At 40.1% G+C, this 23,621-nt stretch overlaps 1 protein-coding gene across 3 annotated transcripts in view; it reads left to right on the forward strand.

The window, feature by feature from the left end:
* gabrb1 (gamma-aminobutyric acid type A receptor subunit beta1) overlaps positions 1-23,621 on the forward strand; it is a 66,017-nt gene that overhangs the window by 35,992 nt on the left and 6,404 nt on the right. For all 3 annotated transcript variants that reach the window (XM_014210610.2, XM_014210609.2, XM_045723540.1), the window contains 3 exons: positions 6,609-6,691; positions 13,206-13,340; positions 13,586-13,738. In XM_014210610.2, coding sequence (XP_014066085.1) covers positions 6,609-6,691; positions 13,206-13,340; positions 13,586-13,738 — 371 coding nt within the window. The remainder of the gene's footprint in view (positions 1-6,608; positions 6,692-13,205; positions 13,341-13,585; positions 13,739-23,621) is intronic.

Below are 23,621 nucleotides of genomic sequence, written 5' to 3' on the forward strand. Positions count from 1 at the left end.
CTGATAGTTTACCATTTTTATAGGAATGGTTAAAACGTGCTAATACTGGATCTTTGAATAGATATATACCTTAACTGCTATGCCATCTATCCCTGGAGTTTTCCCTGGCCTAAAGGCTTTAATTGCATCAATACATTGCTCCTCTGCAATTTGTCCCATACACAAGTCTTTCTGTACAGGTGTTAATTTTACTCTATTATTAGGAACAAATTCCTTACAGTTAACTTTAGCTCGTGGAAATGGAGGAGACTGAAAATAGAACATATGCTTAAAGTACTTTTCTTTCTCTTTCATATCATTTGGTGACTCATGGATGACTCTGTCATCTGTAACAAGTTTCGGTAAATCATTTTTGATAGCATTTCTATGTTGAAAATTCAAAAAGAATTTGGTTCATTTTTCACCATTTTCCATCCAACTCGGTTTATTTTTATAATACATTATACTTGATTGTTCCCGAATAAGTTCCTCAATTTCTTTTTTTCCCCTCTAACTTATTCTGTGCCTCTATGGTCCAATTTGTATTGCTATCCATCTGTATTGTTATTTCTTCTATTTCCTTTGTTAATATGAACTCTTTTGGCCAAAATTGTTTTTGTTTAAAGATATTGAATTGCATGACCTCTTAAGGCACATTTTAAAAGTGTCCCATACAATAAGGGGATCTGCTGTAGCTATGTTATACAGGCAAAAGTCAGTTATAAATGCGGATGCCAAATATTTGATGGTCCAACTGCATTCTATCCCCTATCAAAACTTTTCTTACTTTTGGTGCCAGCGCGAAGGATACAAGAAAGTAATCAAGACGACTAGCTTGATTAAGCCTCCTCCATGTATATCTTCCCGAGTCTGGATTTTTAAGCTTCCATATATCCACTAGTTCTAATGGGTCCATAATATTCGTAATTTCCTTAATTGCATGAGGGTGATAGCTTGTAGTGTGATTTCCTTTACGATCCATTGGGGTACTTAAAAATGTATTATAATCTCCTGTCATAATAATAGAGTAATTGGTTGCTTTTGAGCTCAATAGATTAGTACAGTATATATCATTTTGAAGAAGTATGGATCATTATTATTTGGACCATATAGATGAATTAGCCAAATGTGTTTATCGTCCTATAGCATATTTAAAATGATCCACCTTCCTTTCGGATCTGTTTGGACAGTTTGCACATTCGGATCAAAATTGTTACTTATTAATATCATCACCCCTTTTGAGTTTCTTTGACCGTGACATAAATATATTTCTCCCTCCCAGTCCTTTTTCCATACAGCCTCATCTGTAATTGTAGATATTATATTCCTTCTCTTTTAGCCAGTTAAAGACTGATCGTCCTTTTCTTATTATCTCCTAAGTCATTACAATTATAACTAGCTATACTTATTTCACCACTTGCCATAATGACATAAAGTTTCAATACTTACCATAAGATATGCCTGTAAACGTACTACCACAAATGACCATGATGATCAAGTTGCTAGACACCTAGAATTTATCCATACTTACCAACACTACCAGAATCAATGTCTGTGTCACGTCCTGACCAGTAAAGGGGTTATTTGTTCTTATAGTTTGGTCAGGACGTGGCAGGGGGTATTTGTTTTATGTGATTCAGGGTGTGTTTGTGTATGTGTTCATGTAGAGGGGGTATTTCATTTATATGGTTCGGGGTGGTTGTTTATGTAGAGGGGTATTTGATTTATGTATTCCGGGGTTTTTGGGTTATCGTTCTATGTTCTGTCTAGGTGTTTGTATTTCTATGTTTTGGTATGGGGATTGGGGCCTTCAATTGGAGGCAGCTGTCTATTGTTGCCTCTGATTGAAGGTCCTATATTTAGGAGTGTTTTTGTCATGGGATTTTGTGGGAGATTGTTGCTGTGTATAGCTTTGTGCCTTACTGGCCTGTTCTTTGTCGTCGTGTTTTTTGTATACGTGTTTGTTTTTGTTTTTCCTTCTTTGTCCATTAATAAAAGAAGATGAGTATACATTTTCCCGCTGCGTCTTGGTCTAAACCCTACGACACCCATGACAGTCTGACATCTACCCATGTACCTCTACCATAATATATGCACTGCTAAACATACTGCAGCTGCAACTGATTCTAAGTAAACCTCCAATTGTCTTCCAATATCCCTCCCGTGAAAGCCTTCCCCCATCCAAGAAGGGGGTGTTGTCACTGATACTATCATACCACCCCTGTACCTGTAACGCTCCTTTAGCATCCTAAAACACACCTTCAACCGCCGATCGGTGTGGTCCAGGTAAAAACTCGGGACTGTCCCATAAACCTGTTTCAATACTGCCACCGCTCAAGTGCCCAGCCAAAACCCCTATAAGTCTATGGCATGACCACGAGAGGAGCATCCTCTTTAGGAATTAGCCACATAACAAAACAAATGGAAAATAAAAAAAGAAGAGTAAAAGTAAAAAAATTAATTAGGTAGTACTGAGGACAATAAGACCTAAAAAATGTACAAAAATACCCAGAACACAACATTACTAAGTTATTAACGTCCTGAACCACTGTCATACTAGATTGCACTAACAGACAGTTACTCTGCACCATAAGCATGTAATTCATGTGGCTATCTGTCAGTGTCAGTGTTTCCTCTGCTCTTATGTCTTTCTCTGTATAATGTGAATACCACTCTGCCCCTCCTTGTCTTCCTCCCTTCTTCTATCCCTGCCTCCCTCACAAGAGCACCCAGAAATAACTTGCATGTCATTGTGACAACTTTTCTCCTTTGCTTCTCACACACAATTCTCACAGTTTCACGTTGAGCAGTGAGACCTCTTCACACTCGAATGCTGCAGAATTATTATTCCCCGCAGACTAACAAACTTATTCAGCCAGTGTGCTGCTGCCTGCTGTCTACAGTGAGCCAGCTATATTTAGGCTGACTGGAATGACCTCACCAGTTACTGTTGTGTACACATGTCTGCTGTTACCTTCATGTGTTTATAGTATCCACCCATATGCATATGGCAAGTCTGAATGGTCACTGCACAAGCTATCAAACAGTAGGCCAATTAGTTATGCTCAATGAAGATTGATTGAATATTGCAACGTATTTTTAATTCAACCTTTAATCAAATCTAGCATCACGTACATATCTGGCAATTACTCATTTTTAGACAGCACTGACACTTCTTCTCCCGGTGCTTCAGCATGTGAAGGAAAAGAGAGTGTGTGTGTGATTAACATTTCATGAAGTATAGCGGTCATGTAACAAAAAGCTTTAGTCAAATTTGACAGGTTATTTAACAGATCAGCCCTCTAGCTAGCACCCTTTTTCAGTAAAAAACCCCCACAATAAGACAATAGAGTTGAACATGTCTTACCTTCATCTTCCCCTGGAAAACAGTATCAATTGTTACTGAGTGGACTATCCTGGTTAAATCACTATACCAGTATAACTGCAGACATTTCAATAGCATGACTTTTCCAATATCAGTTATGATTCCTCTCACATTAACAATGCATTACTCTCGCCAGCTGCATTAGCCATCTCAGAAAACACAATCCAATGCTAATGCTGCAGTCAGTCACACCCGTAACATCTATCACGTATCAATCATGACGCTCATTACCATCACAGATGCAAAGCCCACCTCTGTTCCTGATGTGTTTGATCTGTATTGATCTGATGGTGTCACGTCCTGACCAGTATAAGGGTTATTTGTTATTGTAGTTTGGTCAGGACGTGGCAGAGGGTATTTTGTTTATGTGGTTCGGGGTGGTGATTTATTTAGTAGGGTGTTGGTTTAGTTAGTTCTGGGTTTTTGGGGTTATGTTCTAGGTTTGTATTTCTATGTGGTCTCTAGTCTTTTGTATTTCTATCTCTAGTTTATTGGGGTTGGACTCTCAATTGGAGGCAGGTGTTTTCTAGTTGCCTCTGATTGAGAGTCCTATATATGGGTATGTGTTTGGTTAAGTGTTTGTGGGAGATTGTTTCTTGTTTTGCCTGTGTGAGCGTGACAAGACTGTTTTGTTGTTCGTGAGTGCTTAGTTTTGTTATTTTGGTGTTCTCTTTATTTAAAATAAATGACAAGATGAGCATCCACATTCCTGCTGCGTTTTGGTCCTCTATTCCCGACGACAACCGTTACAGATGGGGAGAGGATGTTAAACACCAGGGTAATTGGGAGTGGGTTTAGCGCTTATAGCTCTCCGAGCTCTCTGCTGGAAGGTAGGGTACACCCTTACTGACGCCCCTACGGTGCTCTATTTTTACCCCATCTCTGCAGCTGCTTTATAATTCACCCAGACTTCCCTAATGCATTTGGTGTGTCCGAGACATGGTCCACAGCCACAGAATTTTCATCTGCAGTGTAAGATAAATTATGCCCAGGGCTTTTTAGTTCACAACATTGTTGTGGCTGAAATTGACAGATATTGGTCTCACTGGACATTCGCTATCACTTGGTGAGGAAAGTGGCTATGGGCCAGTGAGATTAGCTTTTACAGGGCAGGGCTCTTGGATTGGACTAAGACCAGAACTAATGCACTGCAGACAGCCACTGGACTTTGGAATGCCCTTTACCTGTGCATAGTTCTAATGCTACATTCCTAATCAATTCCTAGCCTCTAGCCCCTTGGCACTACATCTGGATCTGAAAGGATTGGATTGGTAAACAGCATGGTTATAGCTCAGCCTTGCCCTCTAATAGGCAATAACTATCCAATACTTTCAGATCAGCATTGGTAGTAGGGGCTAGGGGAGGATTCAACATGTAGCATTTAGTACTATGCTTTCCAGGTTTTGGCAATAGGTTCTTTACCCAAAATGAACAAGTGGCAGCTTGAGTGAGTTTCAAGCGCTCAGCGATGTTTGACATTTTGTGGCAGGAGAAGCTAGAGAGTAATGGAGAAACAGCAGAGGATCCCTGGAAGAGGATCCCTGGAAGGGGATCCCTGGAAGAGGATCCCTGGAAGGGGATCCCTGGAAATGTCTCAAACAGCTAGAGGGCTCAGGTTGGGTTAGGTGAATTCATTGCTGGCTATTACTCATATATTGTCAGTCCCACTGTATGTGTGTGTGTCTGCACGCTCTTTTTCTGTCTCAGGTCTCCTCTCATTTTAAACAGGGGTTATGCAGTGGAAAATGGACACAGAAACTTTACAGTAGTGGTTCCCTGTTCACAATGATAAACCAATGTGCAAACATGTTAGTTGTACAGGGCAACAGGAGCTTGGTGGCACCTTAATTGGGGAGAACGGGCTTGTGGTAATGACTGAAGCAGAATCAGTGGAATGGTATCAAATATATCAAACACATGGTTTCATCTAATGTTATCTGTGAACAGTGACACCACCACACTATCTAAAGTAATCCTTTACTCAACATAAGTGGTTTACATAAAAATCTATATGAAATTGACCTATTCTCATCGTATGTGGTTTGTGAGCATTGAGAACTCCACAAGGGATGTGACTCTGACCCTTCCCCCCCCAAGGGCCAGCCAACCCCTCGGCAAGCAGCTTGTAATAAAATGTGGCCACAACCTTGACCCTTTTCTGTCAGAGACCAAATAAACGGCATGAATACATAAGCACAGCCACTTCACTGTTTGCGAACATTTTGGGTTTAATCAATACTTGATTAAACCCAAAATAAGAATAAAACACTCAAAAATGCTATCCGCAATCGTCAAATTGAAGTGTGCTGTTTCAAATGACACCTAAAAGCGAAGAAGTCACAGATTTTAAAGTCTGCTGGTGTTAATTCTTAATTAATCGTAGTGGTCATTAAGATGGAACATAGAGCATTTTAAATAGGCAGGGCACAGTATGAAGCAGTATGAAGGCAATTATGGGAGAGAAAAATAGTTCAATTTCCAGTGAAACCATGGAGAGATTTGTGCGACAGAACGCTGAGTACAGTATGTACTTTGTGTGCTTCCTGAGTCAGTGTGCGAGATGGATGCGTTTTTCATTTCTCTCTGTTATTAGGTCAACCTTTTTCACTGCACCTGGAAGAGTTTACATGACATTTTATGAAATGTAATACACCTCCGCCCCAAAAAATTTTTTTATGTAGGTCTCATATTTAACTCTTGTTTCTCAAGTGTTCCTGACCATACCATACTACTCCTGATTTATGATACGTCTTCACACATATTGTATACTATATGCCCTGCACTTATAAAGACACACAGATGTAGCATCTTAATTTGAACCAGTTTGCTACAGCAGGAAAATAATCCTGCAACAACAGGAAATGTGAGTTATGTGGATTATAATTAATGACATTTTTGTAGGGATTAATACATTTTTCGTAATGAAAATAAAGTGGAAATTGCAAACTTCAGAATCCTTTAACCTCAAATACACTACAAGTTTTCAAGTTTCCTGCATTGCAAGTCTAATGGCAAACAGGGTGATCAAATTAAGATCCTACATCTGTACATTATGGTAAGGGTTAGTGAGATAGTAGTCCTATGGGATGTGGGGGTATATTTCACATTTCTGTGCTAGATACAGTATATGCAAATGATAGAGAGAGAGGTGTGGGGGAAAGTAGAGATTCTCTCTCTCTCTCGACATAGCTACCCCCTTCACTCTTTATCTCTCTCTCTCTCTCTCTCTCTCTCTCTCTCTCAGGATCACCACTACTGCAGCTTGCATGATGGACTTGCGTAGATACCCACTGGATGAGCAGAACTGCACCCTGGAGATCGAGAGCTGTGAGTGACATCACTGTAAAATCACTGTAGTGTAGAGACTTATCTCAGCTTCATGTGGGCTATTTATCACTACTATTTATCACCCCTAGCCTTTTGGGGGCCTTAAGCTAGATTTGTTTGGTTGGCCCCTCCCACCTTGCAGGCAAAACATTTTAGTGCCACCCCCCTTGGCAGTGAATAATTTCCTGCAATTCTACACATGTGGACATGGCATAAGTCAGTCATGCCAAAATGTGTAGAATTGCAGGAAATTTCCTTTAAAATTGCAAAATTATAAAAAAAAACCAAAAAAATGTTCTCTCCACCCCATCACAAAATGAGTATCTGAGAGAGATATCAATGGGAGCCCCCTGGGGGTCAGTAATTTGGTGATGATTACTACAATGTTTCGATAGCTGGCTAGGCTACCGTACCAAGTAATCTATAAAAAATTGCTAATTGGGTGGCTGTCAGTGATTGACATAACAAGTGAAAAACTGCTGATGCACAACCAAATTTCGAAATTGCACCGTATGTATTCAACTTTTCAGTAAGTTAAGACCCTGACTGAGTTCTCCAAAACATTTAAAATATACATATTTTGTATATTTTTGGGGGTAGAGTCCCCCTAACGGCCATGGGACTCGACACACAGTGCGTAGTCTGCGTATAGGCAGAGGCGGCACTGATTACTGGGCAGGTTTTTGAAAGCTTGTGCCTATACATAGATCAAAGGTCTACATGACTATGGGTGCTATTGAATATATCCTAAGGGCCAGTTTCCCGGACCAAGATTGAGCCTATTCATAGACTAAAAGGCACTTTCAATGGAGATTTTCTATTGAGCATGCTTTTTAATCCAGGAATAAACATAATCTGGGTCACTGAAACCGCCACTAGCTACATCCTTCAATTATAACATTCTTCTCGCTCTGTTTTAATTAATCTACACATCTTGTGATAACTTTCTCTCAGTCGGTTTATTTTCACACATTATTCTGTTACACAGGTCTATGTACCTCATTTAAGGGATAACTCTATTCCAAATCATGGCAAAATATCTTCCCAATCGAGGACATGACGTACATTAAGCAGGAAAACAAACAACAGCACTTTACGTCAACTAATGCAAACTGGCATTTTTTGTTAAATCAAACTTGGCCAGAGTGTTTCAGTTGAATAATACATGTTACCTACATGGATTGTTAAATCAGTGTAACAGACATGGATGCTGAGCTTTGGTCATTATGACAAGGTTATAGCAATCACTATAAGGCCCTGTGGAGCTGCTGGATTAATGGATTGACCGGGTTGATGTATATAATACTTTGGGCAACACCTTACTCAAACCCTCTATCATATCATTGGTCTTAATTATGAGAGTTACCTAGGCGCAATAATACTTTTTGCAACAATCAAGACTGCAAGCCAGACAAAATTCAACTGGCCTATTTATATAATGAATATTAATTCGGAGGGCAGAAATAATTAAATATTAAAGCATTGGACCTCTCATTAAAGGCTTCAGTCATACAAAAACTATACTTAAATTTGAACTGGTTTTCTAGCAGATTAGTAAGAATGGCTCACCTGTGTTCAAGAATGGCCTTTTTCCCTTCATTCAGATTACAACCTCTCACTTTTAGTTATTTGAAAATGAAAATCTCAAATATCGCTATTTCTAAAACAAGCCATAGAAAGCTGGTTGCAGTTTCAGTTTAATCCACCTGAAAAGACAGAACAAATATTACAACAAATATTATGGTTAAACTCAAATATAGTTTTTGATAAATGTTTTTGTATACATTTTGTAAATTATATCATAAATAGGACTGGTGGAGTTATGTCACACATGCAGTTAACAAAAATTACAACCAACTGGTTGCAGCATTAATGCAAAAATGAAGGAAGCATGTGGAAAGGGGAGAAGGTAAGGACCTTGTCTGTCGGCCCTGCATTAAAGACCAAAATTGGCTAAAGAAAACTGTGATGAATTAAAAAAAGTATACCAGTTTTATTTAAGGACCAAAACAATTACAGCTGCGCCATACAGGTTGCAAAATAGTTGGGAGGAGATTTTCAATGTACCGATTCCATGGAACATGGTTTATGAACTGATAGTCAAAATGACGCCGGATTCAAATCTTAAGAGTATTTCAATTTAAATGATGATACAAAAGTCTTGCAACCAATAGAATGTTATATACAGTGCATTCGTAAAGTATTCAGACCCCTTGACTTTTTGAAAATTTTGTTACATTACAGCCTTATTCTAAAATTGTATTTCTTTTTTTCACACCATACCCCATAATGACGAAGCAAAAACAGGTTTTTAGAAATTGTTGCTACTTTATTAAACATTTACTTAAGTCTTCAGAACCTTTACTCAGTACTTTGTTGAAGAACCTTTGGCAACAATTACAGCCTTGTGTCATCTTTGGTATGATGTAACAAACTTGGCACACCTGTATTTGGGGAGTTTCTACCAATCCCTGCCGCTGATAAACATCCCCACAGCATGATGCTGCCACCACCATGCCTCACAGTAGGGATGGTGCCAAGTTTCCTCCAGACATGACACTTGGCATGCAGGCCAAAGAGTTCAATCTTGGTTTCATCAGAAAGAACAAACTTGTTTCTTATGGTCTGATAGTCCTTTACCTGCCTTTTGGCAAACTCCAAGCGGGCTGTCATGTGCCTTTTACTGAGGAGTGGCTTCCGTCTGACCACTCTACCATAAAGGCCTGATTGGTGGAGTGCTGCAGAGATGGAACTCTGGAGCTCTGTCAGAGTGACCATCGGATTCTTGGTCACCTCCCTGACCATGGCCTTTCTCCCCATATTGCTCAGTTTGGCCGGGCTGCCAGCTCTAGGAAGAGTCTTGGTGGTTCCAAACTTCTTCCATTTAAGAATGATGGAGGCCACTGTGTTCTTGGGGACCTTCAATGCTGCAGAACTGTTTTAATACCCTTCCCCAGATCTATGCCTCAACAAAATCTTGTCTCTGAGCTTTACAGACAATTCCTTTGATCTCATTGCTTGGTTTTTGCTCTGACATGCACTGTCAACTGTGGGACATTATATAGACAGGTGTGTGCCTTTCCAAATCATGTCCAATCAATTGAATTTACCACAGATGGACTCCAATCAAGAAGAAGAAACATCACAAGGATGATCAATGGAAACAGGATGCACCTGACCTCAATTTCAAGTCTCATAGCAAAGGGTCTGAATACTTATGTAAATAAGGTATTTCTGTTTTGTATGTTGTATAAATTTGCAAACATCTAAAAAAAAAACTGATTTCGCTTTGTCATTATGGGGTATTATGTGTAGATTTATGAGGGGAAAAAATACATTTAATACTTTTTAGATTAAGGCTGTAACGTAACAAAATGTGGATAAAGGGAAGGGGTCTGAATACTTTCTGAATGCACTGTATATAGGAGATATAACCATCACATCTCTGCAGATTATTCTGCAAAGCGACAAAATCATTAAATCACTTGTTTTGGTACTGCCCATATGTAGCTTGTTTTGTGTCGCAGATTCAGGAATGCCTGAAAAATGGCAACATTTACTTGGAGCTAACTTTGCAAATAGCACTGCTGGGTGATTTGAAAAGTCATAGTCAATTGATCAATAGTATAATAATACTCTTAGGAAAAATGTGTATTTTTAGTTGTAATCTGTAGAAACTATGAGAATAGGAAGATTCAGATATTTTGTGAAACATGACAGTGGAAAAATATATGGCAGCTAGAAATCAAAACTCCAAGGTCTTCAGAGATATATTGGAGGGGTTGAGGATAGATGAAGGCTGGGACTAAAAACAAACAAAAGATAGTTAATATAAAATGTACTGTGTCGGTTTATATATATATATAAAGCTGGAAGTAGAAGCCTAAGTATTGTTGTCCATTAGTTTACTTCAATTAGGGGAGAGGTGGTAGGGGTAAATAATAAAGAATTAAATATATATATATATATATATTTAAAATGATATACAGTACCAGTCAAAATTTTGGACACCTACTCATTCAAGGGTTTTTCTTAATTTTTACTATTTCTACATTGAAGAATAATAGTGAAGACATCAAAGCTATGAAATAACGCATATGGAATCATGTAGTAACCAAAAAAGTGTAACACAAATCCAAATATATTTTAGATTTTAGATTGTCCCTTTGCCTTGATGACAGCTTTGAACCCTCTTGGCATTCTTGGCGGCAGGTAGCCTAGTGGTTAGAGCGTTGGACTAGTAACTGAATGGTTGCAAGATCGAATCCCCGAGCTGACAAGGTAAAAATCTGTTGTTCTGAACAAGGCAGTTAACCCACTGTTCCTAGGCCATCATTGAAAATAAGAATTTGTTCTTAACTGACTTGCCTAGTTAAATAAAATAATAAGATTCTCGCAATCAGCTTCAAATGGAATGCTTTTCCTACAGTCTTGAAGGAGTTCCCACATATGCCGCGTACTTGTTGGCTGCTTTTCCTTCAGTCTGCAGTCCAACTCATCCCAAACCATCTCAATTGGGTTGAGGTCGGGTGATTGTGGAGGCCAGGTCAACTGATGCAGCACTCCATCACTGTCCTTGTTCATATATACCCTTACACAGCCTGGAGGTGTGTTGGGTCTAATGTCCATTGCTCGTGTTTCTTGCCCCAAGCAAGTCTCTTCTTATTATTGGTGTCCTTTAGTAGTGGTTTCTATGCCAATTCGACCATGAAAGCCTGATTCACGCAGTCGCCTCTGAACAGTTGATTTTGAGATGTGTCGGTTACTTGAACTCTGTGAAGCATTTATTTGGGCTGCAATTTCTGAGGCTGGTAACTCTAAGCAACTTATCCTTGGCGGCAGAGGTAACTCTGGGTCTTCCATTCCTGTGGCGGTCCTCATGAGAGCCAGTTTCATTTCAGCACTTGATGGTTTTTGCTACTGCACTTGAAGAAACTTTCAAAGATCTTGACATTTTTCGGATTGACTGACCTTCATATCTTAAATTAATGATGCTCTGTCGTTTATTAAAGCTGTTCTTGTCAAAATATGGACTTGGTCTTTTACCAAATAGGGCTATGTTCTGTATACCACCCCTACCTTGTCACAACACAACTAACTGATTGGCTCAAACGCATTAAGGAAAGAAATTCCACAAATGAACTTTTAACAAGGCACACCTGTTAATTGAAATGCATTCCAGGTTACCTCATGAAGCTGGTTGAGAGAATGCTGAGTGTGCAAAGCTGTCATCAGGCCAAAGGGTGGCTACTTTGAAGAATTTCAAATATAAAATATATTTTGATTTGTTTAACAATGTTTTAGTTACTATATGATGTGTTATTTCATAGTTTTGATGTCTTCACTATTATTCTACAATGTAGACAATAGTCAAAATAAAGAAACTCTGGAATGAGTCGGTGTGTGTGTGTGTGTGTGTGTGTGTGTGTGTGTGTGTGTGTGTGTGTGTGTGTGTGTGTGTGTGTGTGTGTGTGCAAAAAAATATATATGGGGTATTGGAAATGATGCAGACAATAAAAGAACCTAAAAAAATACAAATAAAAGAACAATCAAGACTAAGGTTACTGCTAGCGTGGATGTGGCCTTAAAAAAGTTATTATATATTTTTCATGTTATACCTTCACGGAAATAGCAGGTGCAAAGTTTCTAGCTGTGGGCATTCTGGTCCAGTTTCTGGCTGTGTACAGTGTGGTCCAGTTTCTAGCAATGGGCAATCTGGTCCAGTTTCTGGCTGTGTACAGTCTGGTCCAGTTTCTAGCAATGGGCAGTCTGGTCCAGTTTCTGGCTGTGTACAGTCTGGTCCAGTTTCTGGCAGTGGGCAATCTGATCCAGTTTCTAGCTGTGGGCAATCTGATCCAGTTTCTAGCTGTGGGCAGTCTGGTCCAGTTTCTGGCAGTGGGCAATCTGATCCAGTTTCTAGCTGTGGGCAGTCTGGTCCAGTTTCTGGCTGTGGACACAGATACATGGGAACACATCTCCAGTGCTGCTGTGCTATTCTTCGTAGTCTCATTGAAATCAACTATCTCCATATTGGTCTACACATTTCTTTACACGTCATTCTCCCATACTCTTATGGCATCAGGGGTGATGTGATAACCCAAGACCCTCTCACACATAAATTAAATGAATGGGAAAGAAAGACAAAACCACTGATTGAGTACAGGCAGTAATGAGAAGCAACTAATTCCCTGAAATCCTGCGGTTCCCTTTAGATAAGCGGAGGACTCTGACGGGAGAAAAAGCCAACCCAGTCCAATTAAGTATGCCTAATTACTGAAAGGCCAATAACTGACTGTTTCATTCCTTTTCCAACTAAGACCAGGCAAAGAGAAGTGTTAGAAAAAGACTTGAGCCACCGCTTCAGACAAGTAAACTCTCAATGACACAGGTTTCTGCCTGTCCATGTTGAATGACGTTCCATTCTGTTAGATTCTCAGCTGGGTACACTGGCCGTGACATACGTAGCCTTCTGTCTGTCCATTTTAGATGATGTAACAGTCTCTCCCTCTCGCAGATGGGTACACCACTGATGACATCGAGTTCTACTGGAAAGGTGATAATTCAGTGACTGGGGTGGAGAACATCGAACTGCCCCAATTCTCTATAATAGACTACCACATCCAATCCACAAAAGCAGTGTTTGCTACAGGTAACAATCTGATTACTAACCCTTACAAGAGTGTATTATTAATTAAAGTTTCTGATGTTCCACTTAAGAGTGTCTAACGTTAGAGAGTGTGGCAGATTGTAACTGCCACATAAGCACCGGGTAGAAGTTCTCTCAGGCACAGAAAATAGGATAATCTTACCCCTAAATGCTAAACTGACCTTAGTTCAGCGTCTAGTGGGAAACTTCATCCTACTCCGACGTGAAAACTGTGTTTGGTCTCCCAGGCTCCTACCCGAGGCTCTCTCTGAGTTTTAAGCTGAAGAGGAACATTGGCTACTTCATCCTACAGACCTACATGCCCTCGACCCTGATCACCATCCTATCCTGGGTCTCCTTCTGGATCAACTATGACGCGTCTGCGGCCAGAGTCGCTTTAGGTCGGTGTCTTTGGGTTATTCTACGGGTTGTCCATGTGGGGGTGGGGAGGTTAGGTCGGTGTCTTTGGGTTATTCTATGGGTTGTCCATGTGGAGGGGTTCAATAAAGAGTCACGTCTGAATGTCTTTAGTAGCTTTGGGTTACCAGGTGTAGGCATGTGTTGTACTGCCTTCCAGGCAGGCAGAATGTGCCCCTTCACACAGCCGAGCAAATGCTTCTAGTTATAGTGAGTCCCTCGATGGACAGTGTGTACTTGCACACAGCCTCTTAGGTAGAGTGTATATTTACACACTTCCCTTCTTGGCAGAGTGTACCCTTACACAAAGCCCCCTAGGTAGAGTATACTTACACACACATACAGTCCCCTTAGGCAGAGTGTACACCAAGGTTATTTTAGTAAACTGAAACTAAAAATAACAGTAAATAATAAAAAAAAACGATTTAGTAAACTGAAATAAAAAATTTTACAAACCTGTTTGAAAAACTAAAACTATACAGAAAATATTATCTTAGACTCCAAAGCTAACTAAAATAAAACAAAAACAAACATGTATTTATGTTCTGGGGGGGGGCAAAAATGTAATTGGGTTTTCAAGCTTCTGAATCTGACTAGTGACATTGACTTTAATTTAAAGGTCGACTCAGTGAGATGGCATTGCATGTATCAACCAATGGTTGCGTGCCACGTCATCGATTGTGCACTCGAGCACCAGATTGCTATAAGATGTCGGTCGTGTTTCTCTGCTCAGATTTTGATGCATGCCAGATCTTACAACGCCTGGATAAGTATTTTACCTATCAGCTCTTAATGGTATTGCAATCTGGTGCCCGACTGCACAGCCGATGACGTGGCACGCAACCATTGGTTGATGCATGCAACGTGTGAGCAGGGAAACGCGACCTTGATGTGGTTAGCTGATATGTAAAATACCTATTTAGGTGTTGTAAGATCTGGCAGGCGTCAGCAACGTCTGAGTAGATAAGCGTGATACAATATTTTTTTCTCACACAGTTACACAGAGTATCTGCGCATGTGCAAGGGTTCGCTTCACGCTGTTTATAGTGCGGTAGCCAGGGAACCAAAACAGAGAAGTTGAGCCTCACGCTTCAATGCTCATAGTTGTTTCAGAAATTGACCCACTATTTCTGTTTACTTTCTGTATTTATGTCATATCGCTGAGTTTTCCTTTAGGGAAGGCTTTCTGTTGATATCTGTGCTCCTTGGTGTCCTTGTCCCTTGTAGCTAGGGTTGCACATTTTGGGGAATATTCAGAGGTGGAAACTTTCCGTGGGAATTAACGGGAATATATGGGAATGAATGGGAATTAACAGAAATATATGCAAATTAATATTAATACTAGTGTTGCACCGATATGACATTTTTGTCCGATACCGATATCCATTATTTTCCTTGCCAAAAAAAACCGATACCGATATTAAACATTTTTGCCGCCTTTTTAAGCATTCTAGTACAGTTAAATAGTTAACACACATACATGGACGCAGCGGTCTAAGGCACTGCATCTCAGTGGAAGAGGCGTCACTACAGTCCCTGGTTCGAATCCAGACTCTATCACATCCGGCCGTGATTGGGAGTCCCATAGGGCGGCGCACAATTGGCCCAGCGTTGTCCGGGTTTGCCCGGGGTAGGCCGTCATTGTAAATAAGAATTTGTTCTTAACTGACTTGCCTAGTTAAATAAAGGTTACACACAAACCACACACCACACTGACCAAAAAGTTATTTTGTTGGCATTTACGTATGTCCCCATTACCAGTAAAACATAATCAAACCTATTTCTTTCACTTACTTTCTGTGCTGTTTCCTTGTTCATTTGTTCAGTCGTTTCATTCTCACCCAGGATTTCTATTGAACGCCATTTGGGTCTTTCCATGTAAAAAAAGATGCACGTCAAATAACACTATTTGATGTGTCGAATAAGCTTGTTGACCAATCAGGACCTGAATATGACTGCACGTCACATAATCATTTAACGTGTTCATTAATTTTTTGCGTAGTTATTGCACATTGATTACACTATCACTCGTATTGCATATGTCACAACGATTCATCGATACGTATGCTATGATGCTGGTAAAGTTGTCTCACGCACCTACGGTGCTGGTCATAAAAGAAAGCTAGCTAGCTCATGGATGCAAACAATGTTCTTCCCAAAAAGCATAGCAAAATGACAATCTGTTTCAGTAGCTATAGTTAGCTAGCTAACTATATAGCTAGGTGTCATCATCTAAAATAACCCTCATTTATAAGACAGTTTTTATTTGATTAATGGTGGTCGGACCCATCTATGTGAAGCTAGCCACTATAAGGATTAGCCACAATAGTGGACTTTGCGGTTAGCCTTCAAAATAAAAGTATGTCATTGACAGTGATGCAAATGACTACAAATAGTAGAATTATGCCATAATTTAATAGATGATGCTAAACGAGGTTAGGAATGTTATATAAAGTCAAGATAAAGACAATTTGTTAATTTGACAAAAATCTGTTGAAATCACACTGGATGTATTATAGTACAAAAAAAATGTACAGGACAAAAAAAATGCATGAAATGAAATGTATGCATTCACTACTGTAAGTCGCTCTGGATAAGAGCATCTGCTAAATGACTAAAATGTAAATGTAAAATGTTATACTTTAGAATTGCATTGGGGGTATACTTATTTCACTGTACAGCCTTACCAATGGATTGTGGATCAATGACATGGGGCATCAGTCTACTCAGTGACACCCAGAGAACGTTAGCATCGTAGCTCTTATTGCGGGACTCTGAATCAACTGTGAATTGATCCACATTAATTGTCAACCTATATGTATTGAACACTATTCCCAAGAAAAACAATACAGCGTGGATGTTTTGGAGTCTGATAACTCTGAGGAGAACGTTGGGAAAAATATATATTGGATATTGAGTGGACTGTTACCCCATTTCATTGATCCCCAATCCTTAGGTAAAGCTGTACAGTGCAATATGAATGTCAATACACGCAATAGGCTGACTGGGGAGGTGATTTCACACAGTCACAGTCCTGCGATAAGAGCTACAACGCTAATATTTGCATAAACTCTTCACAGTTGTGTTCTGTGTGTGTCACCAAGTAGACTGACACCCCATTTCATTGCGTCACATTCCAACCTAGTTTAACATTATCTAGTCTAAATATGGCATGATTCCACCAATTGTAACCTTCTGCATTACTTTAAGAGGTACTTTTATTTTGAAGGCAAACTGAAAATTCATTCAAAATTGTGCCTAATCCTTATCGAGTCTTATTAGCCAAATTAAGCTAGCTGGCTGCTTATAACGTTAGCTTTGGGCAACAGGGTTAAGTAGCTGGCTAACTATTTATTTTCATGAACTGAAGTTCAATTTCAATAGGCGAGCAACAAGTGGCTACCTAGCTAATACGTATTCACAAGGATTCCTAAATCATTGCTAAGAATAGTGAAAATGACTGCAGTTTCTACTGGTCATTGTTTTCAGGATGGTTGTATTGGTGCTATCTAGGTACCAAGATAAAGCTAGCTAGCTAGCTACCCCAGAAGTTGCGGTTGAACAAATAATGCTTTATTACCAACTTGGTTTTGTAAACACAATGTTCGTGGCCAGTGTTTGCTTGATTGCAGACTTTTTTGTACAGCTTTGACAGTGCTACTCATAGTAGTGGTGGTGCTTGGCTTGCACATGCAAATTCAGAACACATAACATTCTATAATAGAACTGTGTTATTTGACATGTCAAATTAAAAGCTTATTTAACGTGTCAGGTAGTGTTATCGTCAAATAGTGTTATTTGACGTGTATCTTTTTTGACACGCAAAGACCCAAACGGCATTCCATAGTATGTTGTGAAGCTAATAGCAGGGACGCTATTACTGTAACTCCGGTAGGGCAACATCTGAACAATAGCGCACTTGGTAACGTTAGTGTGTACCGGTGCTCGACTAGTCAAGAATGCCAACATCACCCACGACAGAGAACGATTGATTGTCAAGGGCAATGAATTCCATTATCTTGGCGTTAATGGATTTCGCCTTTGAGTTGTCTAGCTGAAATTTTCTTACTCTTTCAAATGAATGCTCGACTTGTTGACTGCTCGATCCACACAGCAGACATTGTGGGCTAGGTTAGGAATGCTGTGTTGCACGTGTAGAGCAACATTTTAAGTGGCGTCATTATGTCATGTACCTACATTATATAGGTATGCACATCAGCTTTGACACCAGTTTTTGACATCGGCGTTAAACTAGACATCGGGCCGATAACGATGTTGGCATTTTTAGCTAATATCGGCCGATTCCGATATGTTCACCGATTTATATCGTGCATCCTTAGATACCATTTAAATGTAGATGTTTTTTTTGCATTGGATATATTTACCATATCATATGGAGACAGAAACATAAACCTTTTACCTTATCATAAGTAGACATAATTGCAAATTATTAAATCCTTCCAATAGAAATAAAAAAATAAAACAATTGTTACGAATTGAACTTTAATTAAATGAGTTGACTCTTCACATGGGATGATTTCACTGAACAACAAAAGAAAGGGAATATTGAATGATCCCAATGATCCATCACATCTCCCAAAAACATTTTCAACAGACATCTGTAAAATGATAGTCTAGAAACTAAAGCTTTGGTCGTCCCTCTCTCAGGCTTCCATGTCTTCTCCCTGGACCTCCTCAATGTTCACCTCTGAACATCAGACTCTGAGGCCTCATCTTTACTAACACTTTCCAACCTTGTTGAGGATGGCTCGTTGTCAGGCTCAAAAAGCCTCAAATTTGCCTGGATGGCCACCAATTTTTCAACCCTTGTATTGGTCAGCCTGTTGCGTGCTTTGGTGTGTGTGTTCCCAAACAAGGACCAGTTGCGCTCTGAGGCGGCTGATGTTGCTGGGATTTGGAGGACGATGTAGGCAACAGGGGAAAGAGCCTCAGATCCATAAAGTCCCTTCCACCAGGTGGCTGATGAGATATGTTGGCACGACTGCCATATTGCATCTCCATCCCAAAGCCCTTGCTTGGAAGTGTACTTCGCCAGACTGCCAAGAACCTTGCCTTCATCCAGGCCAAGGTGGCGAGACATGGTAGTGATGACACCATAGGCCTTGTTGATCACTGCACTAGACAGGATGCTCTTGCCAGCATACATGTACGCTGCGGTGTATATGGGCTTCAGGCAGAAGTCTTCACGCTTTCTGATGTATTTCAGAACTACAGTTTCCTCTGCTTGGAGCAACAGTGAAGTGGGCAGGGCAGTACGGATTTCTTCTCTTACATCTGCAAGCAGAGACTGAACATCAGACAGGATGGCATTGTCTCCCTCAATCAGTGCAATGGCTACTGCTATAGGTTTCAGGAGTTTCAGGCTGGTTACCACTCTCTCTCAAAATGCATCATCCAGGAGGATCCTCTTGATGGGGTTGTCCATATCGACAGACTGTGATATGGCCATTTCTTGGAGAGACTCCTTCCCCTCCAGGAGACTGTCAAACATGATGACAACACCACCCCAACTGGTGTTGCTGGCCAGCTTCAATGTGGTGCTCTTATTCTTCTCACTTTGCTTGGTGAGGTAGATTGCTGCTATAACTTGATGACCCTTCACATACCTAAACATTTCCTTGGCTCTCTTGTAGAGTGTATCAATTGTTTTCAGTGCCAGGATATCCTTGGAGAGCAGATTCAATGCATGAACAGCACAGCCAATGGGTGTGATGTGAGGGTAGGACTCCTCCACTTTAGACCAAGCAGCCTTCATGTTTGCAGCATTGTCTGTCACCAGTGTAAATACCTTCTGTGGTCCAAGGTCATTGATGACTGCCTTCAGCTCATCTGCAATGTAGAGATTGGTGTGTCTGTTGTCCCTTGTGTATGTGCTCTTGTAGAATACTGGTTGAGTGGTGGAGATGATGTAGTTAATTATTCCTTGCCCACAACATTCGACCACCCATCAGAGATGATTGCAATACAGTCTGCTTTCTCTTGATTTGCTTGACCTTCACTTGAACTCTGATGAATTCTGCATCCTGCAAATGAGTAGATAAAGCATGTCTGGTTGGAGGGGTGTATGCTGGGTGAAGAACATTCAGAAATGTCTTCCAATACACATTGCCTGTGAGCATCAGAGGTGAACCAGTTGCATACACAGCTCGAGCAAGACATTCATCAGCGTTTCTCTGACTACGTTCCTCCATTGAGTCAAAACAACTTCTGATTCCAGGAGGACCATGAGCTGTTGCTATCGATAAGGTGTCTGATTCATCATTTTCACCTCGAATAGAAGTAGAGGGACTTTTGTCAGAGGTTGCTTGTTGTGAGCGCCGAGGGAACTTTATGCACTTGGCTAGATGATTCTGCATCTTTGTGGGATTCTTCACATATGATTTGGCACAGTATTTGCAAATGTACACAGCTTTTCCTTCTACATTAGCTGCAGTGAAATGTCTCCACAGAACAGATAGTGCTTGTGGCATTTTCCTGTATAAATTTGAAAAAAATTAGAAAGAAAATAAAAATACAATTCCATGTACAGATAAATAGTTAGATTAAACAACTCCTTTGTAAGATAAATGTTTTAAAATGGAACATTTAGCAGGCTCAAGTTAGCAGGCTCAAGGTAGCAAAAACTAACCAGCAGAAATTGTTAACAAGTTAGAAATGATTTAAACACACTTTGCTGTAGGCTACTATTTACTAGTTAACAAAAAATAACGTATGTCATAAAATATATTCACCCCACCCAGTGTTGTAATCAAAACTTACCAGAAAGCATGTAGTCCTTGGCTCAGACAGTGTAATAGTGTGGGCTCAATAGCACCTCATTAGTGTGCAAGATCTAGAGAATCAGCTGTACATGTGATGGAAGAATGCACTGTGCATGCAGAGGGTTGCAATTCCATTGAATTAGGGATAGTTTAACCAAAATATGCCACAAGACCTAGAATTGCCTCGTGTATCCCACAAAAAAGGTTCACTGTTATAAGCTAACCTTTTTTGATGAATTTAAGCAAAATTCCCAGGAAGTTTCCGACCCTTTGCAACCCTACTTGTAGCGTCAGCTGTGTTCTTTGTGTCAGTTTCCCTGTCTAGTTGTAAAAAAAATTCTATTTGGTTTTTACATTTTAATTTAAGCACTTTGCGATTATTCTGTATAATGAAAAGTGCTTTACAAATGTAATAAATTATTATTATTATTTGTATCACCTTGTGCATTACTGCCCCACAGTAACATGAAGTGAGTAACCTCTCAAAAATCACAAAAACTATACAACACATAGTCTCCCAAGCATAGTTTTTTTTTTGTCCCTAAAACTGAAATGAAATAATATAAAAACTAAATAGAAATGTTTTTATAAAACTTGTCAATCAGATCTGAAACTAAACTGAAAACGAATCTAAAAACACAAAACTATAATAACCTTGGTGTACACTTACACACAGCCCCCTAGGCAGAACTTGTACTTACACACAGCCCCCTAGGCGGTATGCATCCATGCACACGGACACAGTCTTAAGATAGACTGACACACACAGCCCCAAAGGCACAGTTAAGGGCTACCTATTCATCCTCCAAAGCACAGTGATTCTTTAGGTGCTTACTACCTCATCCAATATGGGTTTCCTTGCAGCCACGACATGGAGGTCAGAGATGAATCCTGAAATGCTCATTGTCATCAAGGTTGAGTGTACACACAAACACACCCCCCTCAGCAGAGTGTGTCCTTGTGTCCTCACATGCATGGTTGCCCTACCCCTGAGGCAGTTTGTACCCTTACAAAACACACAGTGGACTAGCTACTGACTCATTGGTGTGCATCAGTGATATAACCTGAGTTTAAGGTGAGAGCTGAAATGTACCAAAGCAAAGAAGCAGAGAACGTTATCTGTGGAACAACTAAAGAATCAGTAAACAACACTTTGAGGCATTATAAGGGGGCGTTACCGTAGCTAGCGAAGAAACGGTTGCTAACTAACTAACTGTAAAAGTGTAAATATTTCACGCCACAGTTATTAAGCTAGCTAGAGCAACTGATGCTCCTATATTTTTGAGCTAAATACCATAACACTGCTTCCGGTCTTTGTTCCTGCCTACAAAAAGGGTGGCTCCAGTTTTGTTTACATTTTGCTTGTGAAGTATCAACTTTCACAGGTTATTGGGTTTAAATAAAACACATACAGCATACACAGATACTGCATTTGCTTTGAATGGTAAGTGGTTGCATTTTCCAAGTATTTCACACTCTTCTGTCAGCTTGTCTACTGTTTATAGTGTGCATACTGGCAGGCTTACTGTTATCAATATGATGGCACGTTTGAGGGTGTGCTTTACCCAATGATGCATAGTAAACCCCAGATGCATATATAAAATGCATGGATATACTTTTGTGTGTGTGATATATATATATATATATAATGTACAGTTGAAGTCGGAAGTTTACATACACTTAGGTTGGAGTCATTAAAACCTGTTTTTCAACCACTCCACAAACTTCTTGTTAACAAACTATAGTTTTGGCAAGTCGGTTAGGACATCTACTTTGTGCATGACACAAGTAATTTTTCCAACAATTGTTTACAGACAGATTATTTCACTTAATTCACTGTATCACAATTCCAGTGGGTCAGAAGTTTATATACACTAAGTTGACTGTGCCTTTAAACAGCTTGGAAAATTATTTGAGTCAATTGGAGGTGTACCTGTGGCCTACCTTCAAACTCAGTGCCTCTTTGCTTGACATCATGGGAAAATGAAAAGAGATCAGCCAAGACCTCAGAAAAATAATTGTAGACCTCCACAAGTCTGGTTCATCCTTGGGTGCAATTTCCAAATGCCCGAAGGTACCACATTCATCTGTACAAACAATAGTAAGCAAGTATAAACACCATGGGACCACGCAGCCGTCATACCGCTCAGGAAGGAGACGCGTTCTGTCTCCTAGAGATGAACGTACTTTGGTGCCAAAAGTGCAAATCAATCCCAGAACAACAGCAAAGGACCTTGTGAAGATGCTGGAGGAAACAGGTACAAAGTATCTATATCCACAGTAAAACGAGTCCTATATATCGACACAACCTGAAAGGCCACTCGGCAAGGAAGAAGCCACTGCTCCAAAACCGCCATAAAAAAGCCAGACTATGGTTTGCAACTGCACATAGGGACAAAGATCGTACTTTTTGGAGAAATGTCCTCTGGTCTGATGAAACAAAAATAGAACTGTTTGGCCATAATTACAATCGTTATGATTGGAGGAAAAAGGGGGAGGCTTGCAAGCCGAAGAACACCATCCCAACCGTGAAGTACGGGGGTGGCAGCATCATGTTGTGGGGGTGCTTTGCTGCAGGAGGGACTGGTGCACTTCACAAAATAGATGGCATCATGAGGTAGGAAAATTATGTGGATATATTGAAGCAACATCTCAAGACATCAGTCAGGAAGTTAAAGCTTGGTCGCAAATGGGTCTTCCAAATGGACAATGACCCCAAGCATACTTCCAAAGTTGTGGCAAAATGGCTTAAGGACAACAAAGTCAAGGTATTGGAGTGGCCATCACAAAGCCCTGTCCTCAATCCCATTGAAAATTTGTGGGCATAACTGAAAAAGCGTGTGCGAGCAAGGAGGCCTACAAACCTGACTCGGTTACACCAGCTCTGTCAGGAGGAATGGGCCAAAATTCACCCAACTTATTGTGGGAAGCTTGTGGAAGGCTACCCAAAACGTTTGACCCAAGTTAAACAATTTAAAGGCAATGCTACCAAATACTAATTGAGTGTATGTGAACTTCTGACCCACTAGGAATGTGATGAAGGAAATAAAAGCTGAAATAAATCATTCTCTCTACTATTATTCTG

This window comes from Salmo salar, chromosome ssa09 (genome assembly GCF_905237065.1).
Source record: "Salmo salar chromosome ssa09, Ssal_v3.1, whole genome shotgun sequence".
Taxonomy (NCBI): domain Eukaryota; kingdom Metazoa; phylum Chordata; class Actinopteri; order Salmoniformes; family Salmonidae; genus Salmo; species Salmo salar.